Below are 23,121 nucleotides of genomic sequence, written 5' to 3'. Positions count from 1 at the left end.
TATTTATCCTTTCATTCGTTGACGGGCACCTTGGTTGCTTCCATGGTTTTGCTATTGTAAACAGTGCTGCAATAAACATGGGTGCGCATATATCTGTTAGTGTAAAGGCTCTTATTTCTCTAGGATATATTCCAAGGAGTGGGATTGCTGGATCGTATGGTAGTTCTATTTCTAGCCTTTTAAGGAAGCACCAAATGGATCCCCAAAGTGGTTGTACCACTTGACATTCCCACCAGCAGTGTATAAGTGTTCCAATCTCTCCACAGCCTCTCCAACATTTATTCTTTTGTGTTTTTTGGATTAATGCCAGCCTTGTTGGGGTGAGATGAAATCTCATTGTAGTTTTCATCTGCATTTCTCTAATGACTAATGATCGTGAACATTTCCTCATATATCTGTTAGCTACCTGAATGTCTTCTTTAGTGAAGTGTCTATGCATATCTTTTGCCCATTTTTTAATTGGGTTACTTGTCTTTTTGCAGTTGAGTTTTTGCAGTATCATGTAGATTTTAGAGATCAGGCACTAATCAGAAATGTCATAGCTAAAAACTTTTTCCCAGTCTGTAGGTAGTCTTTTTACTCTTTTGGTGAAGTCTTTGGATGAGCATAAGTGTTTGATTTTTAGGAGCTCCCAGTTATCTAGTTTTTCTTCTACGTTCTTTATAATGTTTTCTATACTATTTATTCCATGTATTAGGGCTCCTAACGTTGTCCCTATTTTTTCTTCCATGATCTTTATCGTTTTAGATTTTATACTTAGGTCTTTGATCCATTTTGAGTTAGTTTTTGTGCATGGAGTGAGGCATGGGTCTTGTTTCACTTTTTTGCAGATAGATATCCAGTTATGCCAGCACCATTTGTTAAAAAGACTGTCTTTCCCCCATTTAACTGTTTTGGAGCCTTTGTCAAATATCAACTGCTCATATGTGGAAGGATTTATGTCTGAATTCTCAATTCTGTTCCATTGGTCCATGTATCTGTTGTTGTACCAGTACCAGGCTGTTTTGACTACTGTGATGGTATAATAGGTTCTAAAATCAGGTAAAGTAAGGCCTCCCACTTTGTTCTTCTTTTTCAGTAATGCCTTATTTATCCAGGGCCTCTTTCCCTTCCGTATGAAATTGGTGATTTGTTTCTCCATCTCATGGCAGTGGGTTTGGTTTTTTGATTTTCTCATTGAAGAATGTCATTGGGATTTGGATTGGAATTGCATTAAATGTAGAGGTTGCTTTTGGTAAAGTAGACATTTTTATAATGTTAAGTCTTCCTATCCATAAGCAAAGTATGCTTTTCCACTTATTTAAGTCTCTTTTGGTTTCAGTTATAGGATAATAGCCATACACCTACAAGGAAGACCAGTTAATACAACTATTATTCAAATTATGCACAAATCACTACGGCCAAAGATGAAGAAATTGCAGATTTTTACCAACTTCTGCAGTCTGAAATTGATCAAACATGCAATCAAGATGAATTGATAATTACTGGTGATTGGAATGTAAAAGTTGGAAACAAAGAAGGATCAGTAGTTGGAAAATACAGCCTTGGTGAGAGAAATGAAGCCAGAGATCGAATGATAGAATTTTGCAAGACCAACGACTTCTTCACTGCAAATACTTTTTTCAACAACATAAATGGAGACTATACACATGGACCTTGCCAGGCAGAATATACAGGAATTGAATTGAATACATCTGCAGAAAGAGACTATGGAGAAACTTAAAATCATCAATCAAACAAGGCCAGGGGCTGACTGCAGAACAGACCACCAATTGCTCATACGCAAGTTGAAGGTGAAGCTGAAGAAAATTAAAACAAGTCTACAAGAGCCAAAGTATAACCTTGAGTATACTCCACCTAAGTTAAAGATATCTCAAGGATAGATTTGATGCATTGAACACCAATGACCAAAGACCAGACAAGTTGTGGATGAAATCAAGAAGAGCATACATGATACCCCACCTTAAGTTAAAGACATCTCAAGGGTAGATTTGATGCATTGAACACCAATGACCAAAGACCAGACAAGTTGTGGATGAAACCAAGAAGAGCATACATGAAGAAAGCAAAAGGTTACTGAAAAGATAGGAAAGAAAGAAAAGACTGAAATGAATGTCAGAAGAGACTCTGAAACTTGATCTTGAAGACAGAGTAGCTCAAGCAAAAGGAAGAAATGATGAAGTAAAAGAGCTGAACAGAAGATTTCAAAGGGTTGCTTGAGAAGACAAAGTAATATGATGATATGTGCAAAGACCTGGAGTTAGAAAACCAAAAGTGAAGAACATGCTCAGCATTTCTCAAGCTGAAAGAACTGAAGAAAAAATTCAAGCCTTGAGTTGCAACAGAAGAATTCTACAAGGAAAATATTGAATGACACAGGAAGCATCAAAAAAAAAAAAAAAAAAAAGGAAGGAATATATATTCACTGTACCAGAAAGAACTGGTCAACATTCAACCTTTTCGGGAGGTAGCATATGATAAAGAACTGATGGTACTGAAGGAAGAAGTCCAAGCTGCACTGCAGGCATTGGTGAAAAACAAGGTTGTGGAAACTGACGGAATACCACTTGACATGTTTCAACAAGCAGATGCAGCACTGGGGGTGCTCACTCATCTATGCCAAGAAATTTGGAGGACAGCTGCCTGGAAAAGATCCACATTTGTGCCTATTCCAAAGAAAGGTGATCCAACAGAATACAGAAATTATCAGACAATATCATTAATATCACACACAAGTAAAAAAAATCCTGAAAATCATTCAAAAGCAGTAGCCATACATTGACAAGAAACTGCCAGAAATTCAAGCTGGATTCAGAAGAGGACATGAAACAAGGGATATCATTGCTGATGTCAGATGGATCTTGTGTGAAAGCAGAGAATACCAGAAAGATTTTTACCTGTTTTTTATTGACTATGCAAAGGCATTCAACTGTGTGGATCATAACCAATTATGGATAACATTGCAAAGAATGGGAATTCCAGAATACATAACTGTGCTTATAAGGAACTTGTACATAGACTAAGAGGCAGTCATTTGAAGAGAACAAGGGGATACTGCATGGTTTAAAGTCAGAAAAGGTGTGTATCACGGTTGTGTCCTTTTACCATACTTATTCAGTCTGTATGCTGAGCAAATAATCCAAGAAATTTGACTGTATAAAGAAGAACGGCTATCCAGATTGGAGGACTACTCATTAAGAAACTATGATATGCAGATGACACAACCTTGCTTGCTGAAAGTGAAGAGGATTTGAATCACTTACTGATGAAGATCAAAGACCACAGCCTTCAGTATAGATTACACCTCAACATAAAAAAAAAAAAAAAAATCCTCTCAACTGGACCAATAAACAACATCATGACAAACAGAGAAAATAACTGAAGTTGTCAACGATTTCATTTCACTTGAATCCACAATCAATGCCCGTGGAAGCAACAGTCAAGATAGCAAACAAGGTATTGAATTGGGCAAATATGTTGCAAAAGACCTCTTTAAAATGTTAAAAAGCCAAGACGTCACTTTGAAGACTAAGGTGTTCCTGACTCAAGCCACGGTGAATTCAGTCACCTCATATGCGTTGAAAGCTGCATAATAAACAAGGAAGACTACAGAAGAATTGATGCCTTTGAATCAACGGTTGGCAAAAAGAATACTGAATATACGTTGGATTGCCAGAAGAATGAATAAATCTGTCTCGGAAGAAGTACAGCCAGAATGCTCATTACAAGCAAAAATGGTGAGAATTTGTCTTACATATTTTTGACAGGTTATCAGAGGGACCATTCCCTAGAGAAGGATGTAGTACTTAGTGTCTTGGTTATCTAGTGATGCCATAACAGAAATACCACACGTAGGTGGCTTTAACAAAGAGAAATTTATTCTCTCACAGTCTAGAAGGCTAGAAGTTCAAATTCAGGGTGCCCGCTTCAGGGAAAGGCTTTCTCTGTCAGCTCTGAGGGGAATGTTGTTGTCATCAATCCTTCCCTGGTCTAGGAGCATCTCAGTGCAGGGACCCCGTGTACAAAGGACTCACTGCTCCTGGTGCTTTTTTCTTAGTGGTAAGGAGATCCACCTAAATTTCTGCTGAATTCTCTCTTTTCTATGTCAAAAGAAATTAACTCAAAATACAACCTGATTTTGTAGATTGAGTCTTGCCTCATTAACATAACTGCCTCTATTCTAACACATAGGAAAATCACATCAGATGACAAAATTGTGAATAATCACACACTACTGGGAATCATGGCCTAGCCAAGTTGACACATATTTTTGGGATACATGATTCAATCTATAACACTTGGTAAAGTAGAGGGTCAGCAAAAAAGAGTATGACCCTCAAGAAGATTGATTGACACAGTGGCTGCAACAATGGGCTCAAACATAGCAATGCTTTTGAGGATGGCACAGGACCAGGCACTGTTTTGTTCTGTAGTACATAGGGTCGCTATGAGTCGGCACCAACTGGATGGCACCTAACAACAGCAACAACAACAACACGAGGGAGGAATTAATACATCTTTTAAATTCTAGAGGAAAAACTCTCCAGAAAAAAATCACTCTAAATTGACGCACTGTTTCTTTACAGGTAAAATAACTTCACAAAAGGCAAAGGATCTAATGGTCAGTTGGCTTTCATTCTCATGTTTCCCTATCTCTTACTCTTGTAGAGAGGCTCAGTAGCACCCAATCACCTGACATCATTACCCAGACAGCTGGGGGTTTAGGTAAAGGTGAACATGAGTGAAGAATAGAAGAGGCCAGGGGAGGAACCATCTGGCTCAGCATCTATTCTGTCCTACAATTCGTTCTGCTCTGACCTTGGTATTCCAGTAGCCCAGTAAATGGTCCTTCACAACGTTGCCATTTCCCCTTGGGCCCTTTTTACCTCAAGTCTAGTCCAACTTGTAACTTGGTGTCATGCCGAGTCAAACTAGTAACCTGAGTAACTATCCCTGAGCCTCGATATTTCCATTACCAGAACCCTATTATATACTTCTTAATGCCCTCCCATAGCCAGCCCCCTCCTGCTTAGAAAGTTACCTGGGTCTTAGGGTCAGCATGGACACTTTCCCAATCAGTATCTGTAGTGTGTATAAGCCCCTTTGGGCACCTAGATGCCCTCTTTCAACCACCATATCTAAAATCTTTTCTCTGTTCCCCAGACCTCTGCCTTGTTCTGTCCTATTTCCCTATTCTACTATCTACATAGAACTTAACACTATCTGAAATTTCTTATTTATTTTTCTGTGCCTCTCCTAATGAAACCTGGATGAATACATTAGATGTTATGGATCACATTTCAGCTTCTATGTCCCCACATTCCAATAATAATTTACCCTGAGACTTGTCGATATGTACGAAATATATCTTTCAATGTACCCTATGTGTCTGGTCATTTGAATTCCATTGAATATCAGTCATCAAAGTACAAATTCATTTTGTGAACATGACTTTAAGATGATAAATAAAGAACACAAGAACACATACGAACACACACCTGTCATTTTCTCGTACATATTCAATACTTATCAGTATGTTGCTTTGGATTTATGATACACGTGGTGTCCATATAAAACAGTATGACAAACATTCTCATAAGCATTCTATTGACTCCAGTGATAGTAAATGGAGGCACTTCATGTCAACATTATTAGCATAATCATGGAGGATAAATTAAAAAAATGGTAGATAAATTTTAATTTATATCTTAGTCAAGGTTAGTCTTCTACATACATTTTCCATATTGGCTTCAAGAAATAAGCTTACTCAGATTTTAAGAAATGCCAGCTTCATTGAAATGAAAACAATTTTCTTAAACCATAGGCAAAATCAGTGTTCTGTTAGGTTTTCAATTAATTATTAGTTTTCAGAATTGACTCGGTGGCAATGGGTTTGGGTTTTTCTTTTTTTTTTTTTTTGGTTTTGTGGTACTAGAAAGGATATCAATGGACTCAAGTGAATTAAAGAAAGGTGTATGGAAGCACAGTCGCAGTTGTAAGGGTGAATTATTTAATTTAAATGCAGTCAGGGATTAAAAATAAGTTAACAATGGACATGAGATACTCATTTTTTCAGTACATGCTTATCTTGTGCCATCAAGGCATTTGTAGCTAGTTAGCTTGCTCCATTGACTAAGCATCTCCCATCTCATTTACTTGAATAAAGATGTAGCAGAGGAACTTCAGCAAGCTGTAATGATTTTATAGCAACAGACAGGCAGAAAACATCTTAGATGGAAAATAACTTTAACCAAAAAACCTGTTGCCGTTGAGTTGATCCCGACTCACAGTGACCCTACAGGACAGAGTAGAACTGTTCCATAGGGTTTACAAGGAGCGGATGGTGGATTCAAACTGCCCACCTTTTTGTTGGCAGCCAGAACACTTAACCACTGTGCCATCAGAGCTCCACAAAGCAATATAACACCTACCAAAATGATTAGCGTAGTTGTTTTCTCAATTTAAAAAGAGGACCATTAAATTCTCAATTTACTTGAATGCTTTGACAAAGAATAGAGAACCAAATATCAAAAATTTAGTTTTGGATAGAAAAAAAGTCCCCCACCTTGTTTACTGTATTTTTTTTCCTACAATTTGCTTTTGTTTTAAGTCACTTTGCTTATTTTCTGATTAAATAAACATGCATATTTTTAAACTAAGAAAAATATGTAGGGAGATATTATTCTTTCACTATTCGTTATAAGATGAATAGAAGTTACCCATATAATGTTGTTGTTAGGTGCTGGCAAGTCACTTTGAACTCATAGCGACCCTGTGTACTACAGAACTAAACATGTCCGTCCTGCGCCATCCTCACAATCGATGTTATACTTGAGTCCATTGTTGCAGCCACTGTTTTTATCCATTTGATAGTACTTAAGAACTTGTGTGATTAAAAAAAATTCAAAAAATGTACAGTAAAACCAACAAGGATTTAGACACAATGTCTTTGAAAGAGTACTTTCAAAACTATTCTTCAGACAATGTTGTCGAGGATCTTCAAATACAAAGAAACATAACTAACAAACACAGAGTTTGGGGAATGTCTCTTCCAGAATCAACAGCACAATAATAAACTAACGATTCTAAATAACTTTCTCCACTAAACTTTTGTTCACTCTTGTCAGCCATTGTTTACTATTATCATAAGATAAAATGATTGTTGTTAAGAATTCTAGTGTATTTTACAAGCACATAAAGAAAAAAAGAAAATTGACAGACTTCTTTTTCCAAGTGGAGGAATACTATCATGAATAAATTCTCACAGATGTTAATCTCTTAGATCTATGACTCAAAGCCAGGAATATAAGTGATGACGGCATTGTTGCTGAACTTTACTAGGCTTTCAAAACAATAGAAACATTAGGACTTTAAAGAAGACATAATTTTAACTGAAATAGAAGACAGGCACTTGGCCTAGGCATATTGACTTTCTAAGTTGGCCACCAATTTTACCTAACAGCCTCCAACTCTAATTGCTTTTGCCTCCTTCAGATTCTCCCTCTTCTTCAACATGAAAGTAAGAAGGTTTTTATCTGTGTCTTGAAGTTCCCTGGGTGGCTCAGTTTTGTACTTCACTACTAACCTAAAGGTTGGCAGTTTCAACCCACCCAGCAGTGTGGAAGAAAGAACTGGCAAACTGCTTTCATAAAGATGACAGCCAAGAAAACCCTATGGAGTAATCATAAGTTAGAATTGACTTGATGGCAACAGATTTAGTTTTTGGGTTTATCTGTATTTTGAAATACACTGAAATAATCTAAGAAATTTTCACTTCTCAGAAGTCCTATCAAAAAGTTAAAATTTTCCATTTTCTGTGGCAAATGAAAGACTGGTAGATAAAAGTTCAAGTAGCAAGAGTTGTAGTCAATGATTCAAGGGATAGAACAGGAGTTCTTTGTATATGGAATCATTTGAGAAATTGCTAGAAAAAAATCATTTTTATTGGTGTTACTCCAAAAGTTTCTTTAAATTTTCAAATTCCTGTCTGCTTGTAAATAGCTGGAAAAACAAAAAATCTAGAATTCTCAAATTACAGCAACTTTTGGATACAACTATAAAAAAACACTAATGTTTATAAAAATAAATTATATGTTTAACTTTGTCTCAATAAATTATGCTTCAAAATTGAATATTTTAAGCAATGGGAAATAAATTTCAAACCTAATTTATTATGTAACAAATTTGTGTGTTTCTAAAATATTTGAGACTTCAAACCACTACAAATTATAAAGATAGTGAATGTATATATTTCAATTTGCTCTCAAAACTTTGGAAAAAATGTATATTTACATGTAAAGATTTGAATGCTGAAATATACATGATCTCTGTATAAGAAATTGAATATATGCATGAGTTAGCCTCTAAAATTTAATTAGAAGTAAGATGGAAAAATATTGCTCATCCCTGTAAAGATTTCAGAACTATGGGAGAAAAAGCAAAAAACCTCTTTAGATAGTTTATATGAACCATATTTTCATCTTTTTTAAATGCCTCTTTGCAGCTAATTTCCAAATGGTATTTTTTTTTTTAAGTCATACTTCATTCAAAAACAAAACAGGGACAACTTATTAGCTAAGTAGTGGACCAGCCTCAGAGTGCTCATTTTGAATTCATCCTTGCATAGGGTTATACACTTCTACCTTTGACAGAACTTTAGAGTTGCTTAAGCAAGTCAAATCTTTTTAAACTAAAGTTAAATTCTCAAACACCCAGGATCTGTTCAAAAAAATCAAGGTAAAAGAGTAAGAGGATATTTTTGAGTGAATGAGGTGGAAAGAAGCAACAATCTTGTACATGCCAAAAGGAACCCAAAGGAAAACTACATGTGGTCAGCCTCCAGCCCAAGGAGTAGTAATTAAGCAAACGGATATCCAGAAACATTGATTAGCAACCTAATACAGTCACTGTATTAGAATGAGTGCTGGGACCCTGGTTTGGATCAGCAGACCTGGTTGAGAGATATAATCCTATCACCACCGATTCCTGCATTCTTAGGCAGCTCAGTGACCTATTCAGTGGCACAGATTCTTTTCTTATAAATTGGGGAAAATGGCACCTACATCATAGAATAAAATTTTTTATAGAACAATCTTCATAAAAGTTTGCAAACTATGTAATGATATAGGCAATGTGCCTATAAGTTGTAAACCACTATACACATTATTTTATTACTGTAGATATAAAAAGATAGAATTCCTTACCAAGGACGAATTCCAACTGTGGTTCATCTGGAGTCTTCTGAATGCCTATAAATAATAGATGTAAATTCAGATAAAAAAATATTTAATCAATGTCCAGAATAATTCAATATATAGCACTATGTTTCATCCTGACCAGAAGTAATAAATATATTATTTGGCAGAACAAATAAACTTGGTAAATCAGGCTTGTAAGCAGTCAGCTCTGAAGACAGGGTGTAATATTTATAGCAGAACTCCATGTGACTACAGTTTTGATTGGTCTATTTAGCTCCATAGTCATAAAGGAAATCAGAATATTATTTTTGTATGCCATGATGAATACGATAAAGCATTTTTCTACTGTGTCAGTTTCTTTTGCAGTTAATGGTCACAATTATTAAAGGGGTGTTACGGTGGGCATTATGGTAGTGGTTATTCTGCCAACTTACTGATAGCTCAAACTTGCATTCCGTTAAATGTTTCCATTCCTTTAGTCAACGATTTTTTTTTTTTTTTAAATCTTAACTACATGAATTAAGAAGACGTGGAAGGAAACTGAGTCTGAGAATAAAGGTAAGGAAATGGGAACATCTAACAGAAAGAGTCCCCAGACTGTGCAAACAGTATGCTCGGCTGTTAATCAAAAAGTTAAAGGTTAGAGTACACCCAGAGGCACCTCAGGAGAAAGGCCTGATGGTCTACTTTCAAAAAATCAGCCACTGAAAACTCTGTGGAGGACAGTTCTACTCTGACACACATGGGGTTGCTGGGGTCAGAGCTCACTCTGTGGCAACTGGTTAATGGGCAGAAGGCAGAAAGGTCAAACTGAGGCAAGAAATAATGTGGTGGGTAACGTCTGAAGACCACACCCAAACGAGTGAACGAAGCCTGCATCTATGGGTGGGATACTGTTTGTTACAATGCACCCAGTCAAAGAAGCAAAACTGAAATTTATGAAAGAGTAAATCATTCGACAATAAATGTAAGAGTATTCTAAAACTTCTTTTCTTGTTGATTCTTTTTGTGGGTGCCTTCAACAGGTACTATTTAAATTTATCTAGCTTTTAATCATTAATACATTGTTTGAACCACCTCTTTGTGTAAAAATTATCTTTTTTTTTTTATTTTACAGAGTTAACACTTTTTTTTTTTTGCACATAACACCCTCCACCCCCTCCTCCCTTTGCTGACATTTAATAATGCTGTCGTTAACAATTTTAGACTTTTCAAGAGAGGTTAGAGTGACATTCGTTAGGTAGGTTTCTGGGAACTTCAAGTAGTCTCCATTTTTAAAAAGGTTATTAACAATTAACTCTGCTGTAAGCTCCAACAACCAAATTTCTCAAAACTACTTCCAACCAATACCGTCCTCTAAAGATTAGTTTGCTAAGGTAAATTAAATGAGAAGGTTAGGCATAGGTTTGCAAATGTTAAATAAATGGGCAACAGAAATCTTCTGAAAAGAAACAAAAAAGACACAATTCATGCTAAACAATAAAACCCCAATGTTACAATTTAAGCAGGAGAGAAAACATACAATATTTCCAATGACTTTACTTACTTGAGTAGCACACACACACACACACACACACACACACACACACAAAACCAAGTTTAAAGCTGAAATGCAAATCTTGACCAAATCTCCAAGCTTACTTTGTTTATGTGACAGAGAGCTCTCTGGTATGGCAGAACAGTCTAGATTTTTCTGAAGTAACCATATTCCCTGATGCTTTCAACTTAAATGTCTTTCAGTTTTAAAAATAAAATACACAATTATAATAAATAATCCCACAAAAGATTATATAAATGCTAACTAGGGTGGACTTAAAATGTATTTATTAATGCCTTAATGCATATTCAAGGACTTTGAATCTACTATTTGATATTTAACCACTTGATGGACAATCGTCTATCTCACCTAAGATACAAGATGAGAGGCCTATCACAGATATCCACAATCAAAATAAATAGTGCAAAGGGAAAACAGTTCTGTTGGTTAACTTCATCCCATTTGTGAGACTACACGTACATGTGTGTCTTCAGAGAGCTACTGGAAGGGACACGTAATATACTTACTTGTGAACTGGAAGTCCCCAGTATCATTTGCCTGGGCTGTGGGAAGAAAGTGTTGGCCTTCTTCTGATGTTCCTTCCTCTTTGATTTCCATGATCAACCTTCACAGTTTACCTTGCCAAATTTTGTTGTCGAAATGTCACTGTCAATGTTTCCTGGTTTAGCGTAGATTTATCTTCACACTAAAGACCTGATCTCCCGCTCTGAAATTCTGCCCTTAGGAAACATCAACAGTGAAAATCTCAGTTAACTTCAGAGTTTAGTATAGAGCTAAAAATTACAATTACCTTCATTTGAGCTTTCTTCATGACCACCCCACTCATAATTCCTGGACCAATCCACCCAGCCAATGTACCATGAACTCCGGGTTAAATAGGTATTCCCTACTCAATTATTATGTAGCCATATGAGGGAAATTCAAATTCTAAAAGGTATATTTTTTCTCTTCTACTTCATTTTATAAGATAGCTGATGGCATTAAATTAGGGGCTGCTAACTTAATATGTACCTAATTTAGCAGCAAGAGCAGAGAGCACCTGGTCAAAGAATTAGCATGTTTTGCCAAGGTGGATATTACTATGATTTTTTTCCATTAGAACTGCCTTTTTGTGCTCATTTCTCCATCCACCCTTGATAGAACATTATTCACAAGCACATAAAAATAATTTGGCATGACATTCTTCTTCCAAGATGAGCCAACAGGTTGTACAAGGGAGTTTCCAACCTCATTATTACCCATGGAGTCTCTTGCTACACTGCCTGATAAAAATTTAATTGTTTAATGATCGGGATATATGGTGAAAAGAATGAATAATAATTCCAAAAAGCTCAAGGGGAAATGCAACTAACAGCAAATTGATAAAAATTAGCATGGGGAAAGAAAGCCTCTCTAAGAATTTAATACCCTGTTATAGAGATAGCCTCAAATAGTTACAAACTCATTTTGATATTTAGTATAATATACATGACCAAGAATGAATTCACCCCAAATGAATTAGGAAAAAAAAAAAATCAATGTTATTCTAAATCAAGTTACTAGCTGAATTAAAATGTATAAAAATCTTTAAATGCCTACCCAATGCTGTTTAATAAGATAGCAGCAATTAAGTTTGGCTTGGAATACTGATATGGTCTTGGTCTTCACAAATCAACAGCCTCCTTTGTTGTCTTTAACAAAGCTGCTTTATTTATAGTTCTATGTAGCTTTTAAACATCATCTTGAAAATTTTAAATCCAGAAAGCATCTTGAATCTTTAGAAATACTACAATAAATTTGCAGATAAATACATATTGGCTTCTAAAAATACAGCCAAGAATATTTTCTGGGGTACAGTGTCACTGCATGATCAATTAGATCAAAGCCATCAATTTGGAAATGATGCTTTGAAGTAAGATAATGCTTCCTAACTTACTTTTTTACTATTAAACTGAGATGTCTTTTCTGATAAGGGTAGAACACAGATTCATTGCACCACCCTCTCTGAAGAACTTATGACAAATCCTAATAGTATGTTAATACCTGTAGCAGACTGCCATGCATATGCAAAGGCTTTGTTAACTTCATTACATTTCTTGACCAAAGATTCAACCCCTAATCCTGACCAGCCATTTTATTAATCCTGTTCTTGAAAAGGGGACCTAAATAAAGCAGGATGGATGAATCTTAGAAAAATAAAAACTCTGCACATTAATTGTGAATAATTAATGAACTTAACGTCAAATCTGTGTTTAGGTGTGTGGGTACCTGTGTAATTTAAGGGAAGGGAAGAATTGAAGTAAAATGCCTACAAAGACTCATTAACATACCATATTTTTACACAAATAACACACGCCTTCTATATTTGTTTGGCTCTTTTCCCCCAGAGGTATTTTTGTAAGCACTACTATGCCAATTTTTTCACATGTTAGTGTTAAAAAAAAAAAAAAAACTAGCATAGGGCACCTATGAAATACTTCACAGGAGGAAGGAGTGATTGGCAAACAAACTTACAGGGCAAGCATTATTTGCGTAAAAATACTGTAGCCCCACTTTTAGAATACCGCCAATTTAATATTAGTTCATTAACTGAAAATAACTTCAATTTTAGAGAAAATTGAACCAAATACATACAAGTATTACGCAACAACCTCTTGTGATTTTTTAAAATTTTCATTCGACCTTTGTTGCACTTGAGAACAAATTTCCTATTTGACATTTGCTACCAAAGCACATACTTAAGAAGGAATCAGGTACATTGTCAACAAATCTCTAGAAAACCACTGCATTTCTAGCTGTAAATATAGCATTTATCTATGGTTATGGTTAGGTACAACAGTTCCTTTTTGTGTCTGGAAATTTTTTGGTTTGGCAATCATGCACTAAATAGATTGTGGTTTTTGCATACTACAGACATATTTGAAAGAGATAGCTTATAAGCATGGTTGCTACCCATATCAGTTCTCATATCATTTGTCTCACTTAGAAGAGTTACAAATCAAACGGTCATAATATTCAGCAAATACACTTGGTTCTCTTCTTCTTCCCTGAGAAACAGAGACGATTTGTAAATATATTCAATTATTTCTTACTGACCACTGTAATAACAGTTATTTGTTAATATTTTTTCACTTCCCACCAAAAGAGACAACATAAAATCACACAGGAAGATTACGGCTAATTAAGAAGACAAGACTAACATACATGGAAAATTAGAAACATGGGATGATAAAGGGGCAAAATGTTGTGGGGTCAACCTTAGAAACCTGCAGTACAATGCTGGCTACTCAAAAGTGATACGCAAACTAAATAGCATCTTGATGCCAAGTGCTCCTGTGGTGAATAGCGGGTAGAGGACATGATGTTAAGAAGAATGCCTTTAGCTGTAATTGTGTTTTATTATAGCATACTTCTGATACAGTGTCAAATAATATAGCTTCCATATGTTATGGACTGAATTGTATCCCCCAAAATTATATGCTGTAAATTCTAACTCCTATACTTGTGGAAGCAGCCCTATGGTGAAGTGGATAAGCACTTGACTGCTAATTGAAAGGTCAGTGGTTCAAACCAGCCACTCCGAAAAAGAAAGATGTGGCAGTCCATTCCCATAAAGATTACAGCCTCAGAAACCCCACGGGGAAGTTCTACTCTATCCAACAGGGTCTCTATGGTCACTCTGAGTCAGAACTGACTCAGTGGCAATGGGTTTGGGTTTTTTTTTAATTTTTATACTTGTAGATATATGGGGCCCTGGTGGCACAGTGGTTAAGCATTTGACTGCTAACCAAGAGGTTGGCAGTTGGAATCTACCAGCCACTCCTTGGAAACCCTATGGGGTGGTTATACTCTGTCCTATAGGGTCACTATAAGTCAGAATCAACTTGATGGCAATGAGTTGGAATCCACTTAATGGCGATGAGTTGTTTTTTTTTTTTTTTTGTATACTTCTGGATGTAACCCCACTTGGGAATAGGCTTTCCTTTGTTACATTAGTAAGGCCATCTCAGTGTAGGGTGTGCCTTAAACCAATCACTTTTGAGATACAAAAAGAGCAGGTTTGGTATGGAAACAAGAAGCACAGAAAGGGGAAACATGCCATGCCACAGGTAGATCACCAAGGAACCAAGGAGTAGAAGCCGACAAGAGACAAGGATCTTCCCCCAGAATTGACAGAGAAAATAAATTTGCTTGTTAAATAAAGCCAACCACTTGTAGTATTTCTGTTATAGTAGCACTGGATAACTCAGATTCAACACAAATTGGAGATTCAAAAAAATGAATAAATAAACAAAACAAAGATATAAGAAATAAAAAAGGTAGAGGAATTATAATAAAAAAGAGAAAGATGAAAGAAGGAAAAAGAGGAGTCAGGTCGCCTATTTTCGCGATCACGTATAAAGTTCTAAAGAGGGCAACAGTTTTGCAAATATTAAAAAAATGCATCCTAATTATTTAAAATCATTTTTCCCTCACAACCATCTATATAGAGACTCAGCCTTATATTTATCACTCCAGGGTAGGAAACAGCAAAACAATTAGGTTTGAGAAGCAGGATCTGTTAAATTCTTTATCTCTTATTTAATATATTGAGGGCTACACCTGGTTGACCAAATTTTAGAAATTGTACGTAGTGGGTTGAAGATATTTCTGGCACCCATGAAGCTAGAAATAGAAGAAAGTAGAAAAAGAGGGATAGAAACCAGTGAGGCCAGGGGTCAGGGGTTACAGAGCTGTGCTCCTAGCTAGGATTTCAAATGCTCAAAAGGAGGAGAAGTTCAACAGTAGATGGCAGGCGGACATCCTGTGTCCCCATTGTAAACCTGGGAGGAGGCCACCTTTCTAGTTGCCCTTGCCCCAAAATGGGGCTTTCTCCTAAAATAAAAGAGGGTCCACACACCAGGGCAAAGTGATAAGGCCTCCATCTAAGCCCAGGATTTCCCTCTGCTCCTCTCTGTCATGGATGGGACTAAGAAGAGCCTACACGCCCTCAGTGTGGAATAAGAAAAGAGCTGAGCTCATAGCTAGGAGGTTAGACTTGAGTTGCCTGAAAAAAGAGATATGGTGGCCCTGGAGCAGAGGCTGTGATATTAGCTTCCCAAGCCAATGGGCAGATGGAAGACATGCACAAAACTCAGCAGATTTTCTCTGCCATCAAGAATCAAATAGAAGAGCCAGAGCCAAGATGGAGGAATAGACAGACACTTCCGGCAAGCCCTCTTTACAACAAAGACGGGAAAAAACAAGCAAAACGAGTATATTTTTGACAAGCTGGGAGCCCTGAGCACCAAAGGCAAGCTTAGACAACAAACTGAGGGGCAGGGGGAGAAGAGACCATTCAGAAGTGGAGAGGAGTTACCAGACCCAAATCATGGGGAGCCCTCAGGCACCATTCCCGGAGCAGAGGCGGTGCGCTGGTACTAGCATTTGGCTGCAGTTTCCTCAGGGTGGAGCAGCCAGACACACAGCTTGCTCACACCTCTGGAACCTGAGGAGAACGGCGCTTTTGGCAAAAGCTAAGTTCTTTCATATATTTTACCATGCCACCCCACCACCACCAAGCCACCTTCAGGGGCTGAATCCCTGGGCATGCAATAGACACTATTAAGCACCTAGAGCCATCCTCCCGGCCTTGGGGAAGGAAAAAAATTATAACTGGGGGGAAAAGATAATTTGCTAGCTCCGTTAACCAGGGGAGCTCAGGAAAGAAGCGACTCCTGTCCAGCCATAAACTGTCCATGGACCTTGAGCAACTTTCCCCTCTGCATGGACCTGTGCGGGCCTGTTTCGGGAGAATAGGCCCTTGTTGGCAAACTCCAACCATTTCAGCTGTATGGTGGAGAGGTGGGTGTTTGACGTTTGACATTGCTTTGCCTATTAAACAAGGTCCTCACCTACCCACATCAGGGACCTAAGGACTGGTAGCTCCACTCAGGACACAAAGCTACCCACGACAGAGGTCCAAAGATAACTGGTACCTCCCAGTGCTTACAACCAAAAACTTTGGGTACCCATGGACCCTCTGCAGAACCCACCCACCAGCACGATCTAGGGAACAGAGATGCATTTTCCTCAGAGACACTTGGAGGTTGGTTTTCAGCCCCATGCTTTGTTCAGAGCCTGACCCCCTGCTGTAATCAAATGCCGGTATATACACCAATCACCCCTGCCCCTCTAAGACTGTGGGACAGAGCCTGTACCACACACTTGATGATCAGCTACCTGGAAACCTGAGCTGAATTCATACAAGAAAACTAAGTGGGCTCCTAGACTGATATACCTGATAACAGCTCTAGCCAGCTGGGGACAGGACACCAGAGCTCCAAAGATGAAAATAATCAAGCTAGCTCACTCAAGCAACCCATAGGGGTATACCAAAACAAAAAAAAAGCAAGGAGCCACAACACAGTAAGCAAGCATAAACTAATACAATTAACTTATAGATGGCTTGGAGACAACAGTCAATATCAAGTCACATAAAGAAACAGACCATGATCACCTCAACAGGCTCTCAAAACAAAGAATCCAGGGATCTTCTAGATGAAAGTGCATTCCTGGAATTACCAGATGCAGAATATAGAAGTTTAATATACAGAACCCTTCAAGACATCAGGAAGGAAATGAGGCAATTCACAGAACAAACCAAGGAACACACAGATAAAGCAACTAAGGAAACTAGAAAGATTATTCAGGAACATAATGAAAAGTTTCATAAGCGGGAAAATCCATAGACAGACAGCAATCAGAAATTCAGAAGACTAACAACAAAATTACAGAATTAGACAACTCAACAGAAAGTCAGAGGAGCAGAACTGAGCAAGTAGAAGTTAGAATTTCAGAATGTGAAGATAAATCACTTGGCACTAATATATTTGAAGAAAAATCAGATAAAAGAATTTTAAAAAATGAAGAAACCTTACAAATCATGTGGGACTCTATCAAGAGAAATAACCTATGAGTGATTGGAGTACCACAACAGGGAAGGATAACCAAAAAATACAGAGAAAATTGTTGAACATTTGTTGCCAGAAAACTTCCCTGATATTGTGAAAGATGAGAAAATATCTATCCAAGATGCTCATCAAACTCCACATAAGGTAGATCTTAAAAGAAAGTCACCAAAACATATTATAATCAAACTTGCCAAAACCAAAGATAAAGAGAGAATTATAAGAGCAGTGAGGGATAAACGAAAAGTCACCTACAAAGGAGAGCCAATAAGAATAAGCTCGGACTACTCGGCAGAAACCATGCAGGCAAGAAGGCAATGGGATGACATATTTAAAAAACTGAAGGAAAAAAATTGCCTGCCAAGAATCATATATCCATCAAAACTGTCTCTTAAATATGAAGGTGAAATTAAGACATTTCCAGATAAACACAAGTTGAGGGAATTTGTAAAAACCAAACCAAAACCACAAGAAATACTAAAGGGAATTCTTTGGTTAGAAAATCAATAATATCAGGTATGAACCCAAGACTAGAACACTGGGCAGAGCAACCAGAAGTCAACCCAGACAGAGAAATCCAAAAAAAACAAAGCAAGATTATAAAAAAAAAAAAAGCCCAAAACAGGGTAACAGCGATGTTATTCTATAAAGGAAGACAACATTAAAATAATAAAGAGGGACTAAGAAATGTAATCATACACCTTCCATATGGAGAGGAAGATATGGTGATACAAAGAAATAAAAGTTAGTTTTAAATTTAGAAAAATAAGGGTAAATAATAAGATAACCACAAAGGAGACAAAGTATCCTACTCATCAAAATAAAATACAAGGGAAAAATACAGATTAAGGAGAAACAAAATCAACAACAACAAATATGAGGAAAGGACAATATCTAAAGAAAACCTACTCAGCACATAAAATCAAGTGGGAAAAAGAAACTGTCAACACACAAAAAAAGACATCAAGATGATAGCACTAAATTCATACCTATCCATAATTACCCTGAATGTAAATGGACTAAATGCACCAATAAAGAGACAGAGAGTGGCAGAATAGATTAAAAAACAAGATCCATCTATATGCTGCCTACAAGAGACACACCTTAGACTTAGAGACACAAACAAACTGAAACTCAAAGGATGGAAAAAAATATATCAAGCAAACAACAATCAAAACAGAGCAGGAATGGCAATATTAATTTCTGACAAAATAGACTTTAAAGTTAAATCCATCAGAAAGGATAAGGAAGGACACTATATAATGATTAAAGGGACAACACACCAAGATGATATAACCATATTAAATATTTATGAACCCAATGACAGGGCTGCAAGATACATAAAACAAACTCTATCAGCATTGAAAAGTGAGATAGACAGCTCCACAATAATAGTAGGAGACTTCAACACACCACTTTCAGAGGACAGGACATCCAGAAAGAAGCTCAATAAAGACACGGAAGATCTAAATGCCACAATCAACCAACTTGACCTCGTAGACATATCCAGAACACTCCACCCAACAGCAACCAGCTATACTTTCTTTTCTAGTACACATGGAACATTCTTTAGAATAGACCACATATTAGGTCATAAAGCAAGCCTTAGCAGAATCCAAAACATTGAAACATTACAAAGCATTTTCTCTGACCATAAGGCCATAAAAGTGGAAATCAATAACAGGAAAAGCAGAGAAAAGAAATCAAACACTTGGAAACTGAACAATACCCTGCCCAAAAAAGACTGAATTATAGAAGATGTTAAGGATGGAATAAAGAAATTCAGAGAATCCAATGAGAATGAAAACACTTCCAATCAGAACCTTTGGGACACAGCAAAAGTGGTGCTGAGAGGCCAGTTTATATCAATAAATGTACACATCCAAAAAGAAGAAAGGGCCAAAATGAAAGAATTATCCCTACAACTTGAACAAATAGAAAGAGAGCAACAACGGAAATCCAGAGGTACCAGAAGAAAACAAATAATAAAAATTAGAGCTGAACTAAATGAAATAGAAAACAGAAAAACAATTGAAAGAATTAACAAGACCAAAAGCTGGTTTTTTAAAAAAATCAACAAAATTGATTAACTACTGGCCAAACTGAAAGAAAAAAAACAGGAGAGGAAACAACCTGAATAAGAAATGAGAAGGACGATATTACAACAGACCCAAATGAAATTAAAAGAATCATATCAGATTACTACGAAAAGCTATACTAAAACAAATTTGAAAACCTAGAAGAAATGGATGGATTTCTAGAAACACACTACTTACCTAAACTCACACAAACAGAGGTAGAACAACGAAATAGACCCATAACAAAAGAAGAGATTGAAAAGGCAATCAAAAAACTCCCAACAAAAAAAGCCCTGGTCTGGATGGCTTCACTGCAGAGTTCTACCAAACTTTCAGAGAAGAGTTAACACCACTACTACTAAAGGTATTTCAGAGCATAGAAAAGGACAGAATACTACCAAACTCATCCTATCAAGTTACCATATCCCTGATACAAAAACCAGGTAAAGACACCACAGGAAAAGAAAATTATAGACCTATATCCCTCAGGAATGTAGATGCAAAAATCCTCAACAAAATTCTAGCCAACAGAATTCAACAACATATCAAAAAAATAATTCACCATGACCAAGTGGGATTCATACCAGGTATGCAGGGATGGTTCAACATTAGAAAAACAATTAATGTAATCCACCACATAAATAAAACAAAAGACAAGAATCACATGATTTTATCAATTGATGCAGAAAAGGCATTTGACAAAGTTGAACACTCACTCATGATAAAAACTCTCAGCAAAATAGGAATAGAAGGAAAATTCCTCAACATAATAAAGGGCATTCATACAAAGCCAACAGCCAACATCACCCTAAATGGAGAGAGCCTGAAAATATTCCCAATGAGATCGGGAACCAAACAAGGATTCCCTTTATCACCACTCTTATTCAACATTGTGCTGGAAGTCCTAGCCAGAACAATTAGGCGAGATAAAGAAATAAAGGGTATACAGATTTGCAAGGTAGAAGTGAAAGCATCTCTATTTGCAGATGACATGATTTTATACACAGAAAACCCTAAGGAAGCCTCCAAAAAACTACTGAAACTAATAGAAGAGTTTAGCAGAGTATTGGGATACAAGATAAACATACAAAAATCAGTTGGACTCCTCTACACCAACAAAAAGAACATCAAAGGGGAAATCAAATCAGTGCCATTTACAGTAGCCCCCAAGAAGATAAAATATTTAGGAATAAATCTTACCAGAGATGTAAAAGTCTTATACAAAGAAAACGACAGTACACTTCTGCAAGAAACCAAAAGAGACTTACATAAGTAGAAGAACATACCTTGCTCATGGATAGGGAGACTTAACATTATAAAAATGTCTATTCTACCAAAAGCGATCTATACATTTAATGCAATTCAGATCCAAATCCCAACAACATTATTTAATGAGATAGAGAAACAAATCACCAATTTCATATGGAAGGGAAAGGAGCCCCGGAAAAATAAGGCATTACTGAAAAAGAAGAACAAAGTGGGAGGCCTCACTCTACCTGATTTTAGAACCTATTATACTGCCACAGTAGTCAAAACAGCCTGGTACTGGTACAACAATAGATACATGGACCAATGGAACAGAATTGAGAATCCAGACATAAATCCATCCACATATGAGTAGTTGATATTTGACAAAGGCCCCAAAACAGTTAAATGGGGAAAAGACAGTCTTTTTAACAAATGGTGCTGGCGTAACTGGATGTCCACCTGCAAAAAAATGAAACAAGACCCATACCTCACTCCACGCACAAAAACTAACTCAGAATGGATCAAAGACCTAAATATAAAATCTAAAATGATAAAGATCATGGAAGAAAAAAATAGGGACAACGTTAGGAGTCCTAATACATGGCAGAAACAGTATAGAAAACATTATAAAGAATGTAGAAGAAAAACTAGATAACTGGGAGCTCCTAAAAATCAAACACCTATGTTTATCCAAAGACTTCACCGAAAGAGCAAAAAGACTACCTACAGACTGGGAAAAAGTTTTTAGCTATGACATTTCTGATCAGCACCTGATCTCTAAAATCTACATGATACTGCAAAAGCTCAACTGCAAAAAGGCAAATAACCCAATTAAAAAATGGGCAAAAGATATGCATAGACACTTCACTGAAGAAGACATTCAGGTAGCTAACAGATATATGAGGAAATGTTCACAATCATTAGCCATTAGAGAAATGTAGATCAAAATTACAATGAGATTTCATCTCACTCCAACAAAGCTGGCATTAATCCAAAAAACACAAAAGAATAAATGTTGGAGAGGCTGTGGAGAGATTGGAACACTTATACACTGCTGGTGGGAATGTCAAATGGTACAACCACTTTGGAAATCCATTTGGGGCTTCCTTAAAAAGCTAGAAATAGAACTACCATACAATCCAGCAATCCTACTCCTTCGAATATATCTTAAAGAAATAAGAGCCTTTATATGAACAGATATATGCACAGCAATGTTTATTGCAGCACTGTTTATAATAGCAAAAAGATGGAAGCAACCAAGGTACCCATCAACAGATGAATGGATAAATAAATTATGGTATATCCACACGATGGAATACTAAGCATCGATAAAGAACAGTGAGGAATCTGAGAAATATTTCATAACATGGAGGAACCTGGAAGGCATTATGGTGAATGAAATTAGTCAGCTGCAAAAGGACAAATATTGTATAAGACCAATATTATAAGAATTTGAGAAATAGTTTAAAATGAGAAGAAAACATTCTTTTGTGGTTATGATGGGGGGGTGGGAGGGGACATTCACTAATTTAGATAGTAGATAAAAAATACTTTAGGTGAAGGGAAAGACAGAACACAATACAGGGGAGGTCAGCACAACTGGACTAAACCAAAGCAAAGGAGTTTCCTGAATAAACTGAATGCTTTGAAAGCCAGTGTAGCAGTGGCAGAGCTCTGGGGACCATGGTTTCAGGGGACATCTAAGTCAATTGGCATAATAAAATCTACTAAGAAAACATTCTGCATCCCACTTTGAAGAGTGGCGTCTGGGGTCTTAAACACTAGCAAGCAGCCATCTAGAATGCATCAATTGGTCTCAATCCACCTGGATCAAAGGAGAATGAAGAACACCAAGGACACAAGGCGATTACGAGCCCAAGAGACAGAAAGGGCCACATGAACCAGCAACGACATCATCCTGAGACCGGAAGAACTATATGGTGTCCGGCTACAACTGATGACTGCCCTGACAGGGAACACAACAGAGAACCCCTGAGGGAGCAGGAGAGCAGTGGGATGCAGACCACAAATTCTCATATGACCAAACTTAATGGTCTGACTGAGACTGGAAGACCCCCGTGGCCATGGGCCCCAGACCTTCTGTTGGCCCA

General features: G+C 36.9%; 1 protein-coding gene across 17 annotated transcripts in view; it reads right to left on the bottom strand.

The window, feature by feature from the left end:
• INPP4B (inositol polyphosphate-4-phosphatase type II B) overlaps nt 1-23,121 on the bottom strand; it is a 976,853-nt gene that overhangs the window by 457,110 nt on the left and 496,622 nt on the right. For 15 of the 17 annotated variants that reach the window (XM_049905358.1, XM_049905352.1, XM_049905340.1 and 12 more), the window contains 2 exons: nt 11,262-11,474; nt 9,204-9,248 (listed from right to left, as the gene is read on the bottom strand). In XM_049905358.1, the coding sequence (XP_049761315.1) occupies nt 9,204-9,248; nt 11,262-11,352 (136 nt within the window). In that variant the 5' untranslated portion in view covers nt 11,353-11,474. The remainder of the gene's footprint in view (nt 1-9,203; nt 9,249-11,261; nt 11,475-23,121) is intronic. The other 2 variants (XM_049905345.1, XM_049905348.1) reach the window with 1 other exon arrangement.

The sequence above is a fragment of the Elephas maximus genome, chromosome 13, assembly GCF_024166365.1.
Source record: "Elephas maximus indicus isolate mEleMax1 chromosome 13, mEleMax1 primary haplotype, whole genome shotgun sequence".
In the NCBI taxonomy this organism is placed as follows: Eukaryota; Metazoa; Chordata; class Mammalia; order Proboscidea; family Elephantidae; genus Elephas; species Elephas maximus.
The sequence above is the reverse complement of the archived record's forward strand: the minus strand, read 5'-3'. Positions and strand labels throughout refer to the sequence as shown.